Source organism: Cryptomeria japonica, chromosome 6 (assembly GCF_030272615.1).
Source record: "Cryptomeria japonica chromosome 6, Sugi_1.0, whole genome shotgun sequence".
NCBI classification, from domain to species: domain Eukaryota; kingdom Viridiplantae; phylum Streptophyta; class Pinopsida; order Cupressales; family Cupressaceae; genus Cryptomeria; species Cryptomeria japonica.
In genome coordinates, this window is record NC_081410.1 from 214,795,145 (window position 1) to 214,801,144 (window position 6,000).

General features: G+C 35.5%; 1 protein-coding gene across 2 annotated transcripts in view; it reads left to right on the top strand.

The window, feature by feature from the left end:
• The window catches only part of LOC131071419 (uncharacterized), a 202,522-nt gene extending 197,105 nt beyond the window's left edge, over positions 1 to 5,417 (top strand). The window contains exons 17-18 of one of the 2 annotated variants that reach the window (XR_009112512.2): positions 2,193 to 2,279; positions 4,715 to 4,780. Coding sequence is in view for 1 of the 2 variants with exons in the window: in XM_058007237.2 (XP_057863220.2) it covers positions 4,715 to 4,981 (267 nt within the window). In the remaining variant the exon portion in view is untranslated. Of the gene's footprint in view, positions 1 to 2,192; positions 2,280 to 4,714 lie in introns of both variants that reach the window. The other variant, XM_058007237.2, reaches the window with a different exon arrangement.
• Positions 5,418 to 6,000: the final 583 nt, after the last annotated feature.

Here is a 6,000-nt window from a genome sequence, read left to right on the forward strand (position 1 = left end):
ATCCTCACTAAGTCCTTGAGCCCGACAAAGTTTCTCAAATTTAGAGGGCAGCTTGGTGTGATAGATAGCATGACCATTAAGGGAGGGTATTAGAATATTTAATTCTATGTTAGTCACCTATTTTTAGTTCCTTGGTTAATGGTCATTTACTTTTTTTATGTAATTAGCTTTTAAGCTTAATTTAGCTTTCACGCTTAATTTAGCGTTTAGCTCTTTAATCTTTTACTATAACGTTATGCTCTAATTATAGAACATCGTCTTGTAATCGCTATATATACATGTGTATATCGTTCAATGTAATTATCCGATTATTGAATCATTTATTCAATTTATTTTTCATCAACATTCTCTCGCTCTCTCTATTTCACTCACTTTATCTGCCCTGAATTTTAGACCTATCTATCTCCCTATCACTCTTCCTCTATCCCCTCTCTACCACTCTCTATCTCACTCTCTCCTCTCTTCCCCAAGATCTAGACCTATCTCTCTACCCCTCTCTTTCTCACCCTCAGACCCCGGCGAGGGGTGCTACCCTCAACCTAATATTTTTTTGATAGATGCTACCCTCAACCTAATTTTAATTTGCAGATGCTTGGTGGACAAGTTGGGGTGGACATACCCCAAATCTCAAAAAAATTGCCCCCAGAATCTTATGTCAACCTTGTAGTTCATCTAGTTGTGAGCGCAATTGGAGCTTGTTTAAGGCCATCGACAAGAAGAAGAGGAGCAAGTTAGCTCAAAAGTGCCTCAATGACCTTGTCTTTGTGCAATATAATCTTTAGTTGTGGATAAGGAAGGTAGAGGAAGCACCAACTGGTCCAATTGATTTGGATGATATAGATCCTTACAGTGACTAGATATCACAGGAGCAACCTCCATTGTTTATAGAGGATGACATCAATGATTTGGAGAGGTAGGCTACGGAGGAGGGGGGTGGATTTGGTTTCACATTGGATGACATTAAGGAGGATAAGTCATTGACAGTGCCAGGTGCAGCTAGAGACAGAGCTACATCTAGGATGGAGGATGAGCCACAGTTTGAGCCAGTTATATTGAGTGAGGAGGCACAATCACGCCAACAACAAACTTCTAGGATTAGACCCTCTAGTTCTACCTCTCCCTTAGTTTTTACTAGAGTTGGGAAGAGGAAGATGTAATTGTATTGATTTATTTACTTTTAGTTCTACAAAAACTATTTACTATTTTGCTTCCAGCCATCAGCATTCCTCATGAGGATGCGATTTTGTACTCACTTTGCATTTAAATATATCTAGACTCAGCTTGTTTCTTTTGTGTTCTCATTTATCGACTCATTGGATGCGTCTTCTCATTAAATTTTCAAAAAAAATGCATTTTTAATTAAATTTAAGCATGTTTTTAAGTTGCCAAGTTTTTCCGAGTTTTTCCTGAGTTTTTTTTTCAGGCCTTGGTGAGTTTTGCTGAGTGGCGAGTAGTTCATCTATGATTATGAATGCAGCTCTGAAAATAAACCTACAACAAATTAAAATAGCTCCAGCGACAGGAACAGTAGCAACTTATAACAATTACAGAATTTAAATAAATTGCAAACCACACTTGCAAATAACATCAATTAAAAATAAAAATAAACAACACTGCTAAACTATAGAGTCACCAAACCTCCCAAGAAATGGGCCCTACCTCCTTAGTTCGCCGGTGATGAAATGAAATGACTTTCTTACACTGTGATCATGAAAATACTCCTTCATTATCTGAAGATATTACAGAGTTTCGATACAATAGTCTGCATACAATAATCTGATACAGTGATCTGTCTTACGCTGCTTATATATACACAGCTAGAACAAATGCATACAAGAATGGTTTTGTTTGTTTAGCTGACCTAACAAAATAATGGCTTATACAGTCTTGGCCATTGGCTATAGATTACAATTGACTCTGTTACAACAGCAATAGAAAACGACAATCTTCCAACTCTCTCCTCACGCAGTCTGGCAGTGCATTTCAACCACAGTTTTTTTTCTGTATGTAGCCAACAAAATAATGATTCCTGTGAAACCTTGGCCGTTGTCCACAAATTAGAAACGTTTTAGTTGCAGAAGCAAACGAAAATAGAAAACTTCAGATTTCTGTTTTCCACCAAATAGCTAGCAAACAAATCAGGGGTCTCCTTATTAGATCAGTATTTCTGACGTGGCAGTAATTGATGGCAGAGAAAATGTTGTGTTGAAGTGACATAAATGGCTGGGAGTTCATGAAAGATGTGGAGGAAGCGTCTTCTATCAATGGCGAATATTGAGGTGAGAATCAACATTTAAAATATCAACCAAATGATGATGTGTACAACCATGTAAGCATATTTGATGCCTCTTGAATATGCATTGGTCAATATCGTTGGAATAAATAATGCTCTGAATTGATGTGACAAGAGTCCTTGTGGCAATAATGAGTGACAAGAAGGTTCCTACACAGAAGATGACAGGAAGCATGCTGCAAGATATATATTCCAAGGCATAAAATAACAATGCTTATAAATAAAGACAATCTATAATTAATTTTCATAATTTAATCTCAAAACCATATTATATACCTCTTATATATATGTCACCATATGCAACGTAAAGGCGACAAAATGTTATGATATAAAACGGAAATGGAATGTTGAAATGGGTATGAATGTGCATGAAATAGGTTATAATATGGCATAAAATAGGACATAATTTTCTCTCATTAATCCTTATGTTTGCAAATATCTGAAAAGGGCTCCTCTTCCAGCATGTTGATTCCCAAGTATCTTGCGCATCTCCCCTGCTTCCTTTTCCATATTTTGGAATCATTCTATATATGGTTGTCTTTTAACGAGTTGAGATCCTGGCATGAGAAGTATGTTGTACAGTTGTACCCGCTTCAAATCATTTGTATGTCCATGTGAACACATCCTTATGGTCCTCCCATAATGGGATCCATCTTTTTAGTTCTTGAATCTTGACAATAATCTATTGATCTGCTTCTTGTCAATGGTACTTTCTTCTTCTAAAACTCTTTCTGTAGTAAACCTTTCCTCAATGATAGTCCTCTCCTCATCACTGGTCCTATTATTTGATCCAATCTGATTGTCGTAAGGATTACAAATTCTTAAACTTGATTCCTAATTCAAAGTTGTTGTGGGGGCTGAGATTCATTCGTAGTTTCCAGTTTTTAATGTCGTTTCCTCCTTTGTTTCTTATTCATGATTATGGCAAATCTTGTTGGCGGAACAATCATCTTTGGACTTAATCAAACAATCTAGATCAGATTATTGTTATTATTTTGGACCCAAAAACTCATAACCACCCTAATGCCATTGCTCTAGTTCCATCACCGCGTCTCGCTATTTCTTTACATGGTTTCATATTGTTAAAGAGTGCATGCTTGCTATGCATGCACATAACATACTTTTCTAGACAGGGCTGTGTGTTACATCTTGATAGGAGTGCGTGTACTCAGACTTTAAAAGAGCAAAGACGTCCACTTTCAAGTCTTTGACAAGATTAAGATCTTGTAGTTCTAACATCTCTTCCTCTATATAGTTTTTGCCCATGTTTTCTTTACAACCCATCATTTTTAGTCATTTTCTTTTTTGCCTTTTTTTTATCCAATTTCTTGCCCCACCAAAGTACATTTGAGAGTAATGATTCTTAATCTGTCTGGATACTCCAATGTACGATTTACTTCCCCTTTTGTGTTGTTCCAGTCTATGATATAGAAACAATAATCGAAGACTGCGAAAGGATGCTTCTTATAGCACTGTGACTGCCATCTACATCATGCTCACATATGTTCCTACATTCATTATGTATGGTATTTTTACTCTTTTTTTTTTACCAATATTGACTTTTATTTATTCCACGAGTAATAGTGCAACAAAGAGGATCATTTTTCTTTAAGTTTATTATAATAATTTACACAATTTTTTATTATAATGTAGCAAGCAATCAAGCATAATATACTTGATATATGTCTGTTTTGCAGTTCCACCATTTTTATGCAATAAGCTCTTTGGCTGGCCTCATATCTATGAATGACTATCATAAATCACTTAGTTCCAATTCAACCAAACATCTAAACATCAAATTCTGAATGCAACTCAATTAGGGTAACAGTAAAACATTAGGTGTACGTCATTTTGCTAGAATGTCAAAACCAAAGATTTGATACTATATTGGCATGCAAAAGACGAAAAGATCCAGGTATGACTTATCGTTTTCTTATGGTATGCTGGAAATAGTATTATTGCTTAGTAAAGGTAATCTGTGTGAAAACGAGTTAAAAAAGTTGTTTATTATTAATTGAGCCACCTCTGTGATTGTCCAATTCGCCACATCTGAGAAAATCTACTAAAATTCACCTCACAAGAATTTGTTTATACTGCTACAAATTTTAGCATCATAATGGATTTACTGACCCTTCGTCTATTTTGCCATCGGGAGCTACTTATATGTATTTATGCATGTTTTATTATTTCATTATCTCCTCCTCCGTTTGTATGTCTTTTGACGACACAGGTCTTTACATGTGACCTAGGTTGAAGTGTAGTTACCTTTGCCTCTGGTCGCTTATTCTTCGGATTAAATACACTTTCCTGCACTGATCTGTGATGACCACTTTTGGAAAAGACTTTGTTCCACATTTAGTCTCTTGTTAAGAAGACATTTCTATTTGGCAGCTAATATATATTTATTTCATGAGCTTGCAGATTGTTGATTCCCCTGTAACCAGTATGCTCCTGGACGATACAATAACACTGAAAGGCGTTCTGGTAGGTGGTGCTAGAATGGCTGCAGTTAACACTAGAAGAGGGCTATACTTATTAGATTTACAGAAGGCCGAGAAACATCTAGCCAAACCTTTTCCTGATAATAGGACAGTAGGTGGATATCTTGATTTGAAGTGGGATGCAGGTCACAAGCTGCTCTATGCCGGTGGTGATCAGAAGCGTATTGATGTGTACAAATGGAAGTGAATTTTGATATTGTAATTAACACAAGAAAATTTCAATAAGAGAATGGAGTAGGATGGTCAGTTCATTTTGTCGGCGAATGTAATAGCATTTTTTTTTTTAAAGTAAAACATTGAGTACCTTTAATTCATGTCCAATATTACAAATAAATAAAGAAAATAATGTTTTGCTTGTAAAAGCCTTCAAATTGTCTGAGAATATTTACCGTACTAGTACTCGGGTCATTGTGCATTGTATTAAGCTGAGAATTCATTTTTGTTGGGAGGGACTTTCTTCATCCATTAAATCACTTGTCAAATCACAGCGTAAAGGAAGAAGGCTACTTGGCCATGCAAGCTTATGTCTAGCAGTACTTATGGTGTTTTGATCTGAGGTCTTAAACATGGTAAGTTCCCTACTTTAACCACCTAGTTGCACTCGTTGGATGCTATTACATGACTTCATATGGAGTTCTATTTATACATCCAAATAATAACACGTTTAACTATCTAATTTTATTTTATTGTCGGTCACTCCTATACTCTTTGTATTTATCATCTATCATCTCCTTTAAAAAATTTTCTATCAATTTTTAATTAAAGGTTTAATATCAAATTAAGATTGTTTTGTATTGTTGGTGTTGAGATTAAATTTTAAATTGAATCTTTTTTATTAAGGGTGAGGGATTAAGGGGCATCCGTTTTATCATAATTGTTTAAGGCACAATCTCGACATCATCCTTCATGGTGTTGTGGATCTTTGCACTTAGCAATACCTTTATCTTTCATGAGCTCATTTAGAATCATTTAATTTCACTTATAAATTAAGGGCATTAATGTTTTTTTGAAGAGTTTTATATTACCAACATGATCAATTTGCTAACCGTATGGGACCACAAGCCAATGTTAATCTCTCTTTCATTGAGGCATGGATTGAGAGGTAAGCATTTTAGCAAAGTTGCTTAATACATGATTCTAGACTCGTTCCTTCTATATCATGCCTCTTAAGGATTTGAACCTTGGTGGTTAGTGTAATCAAAGATT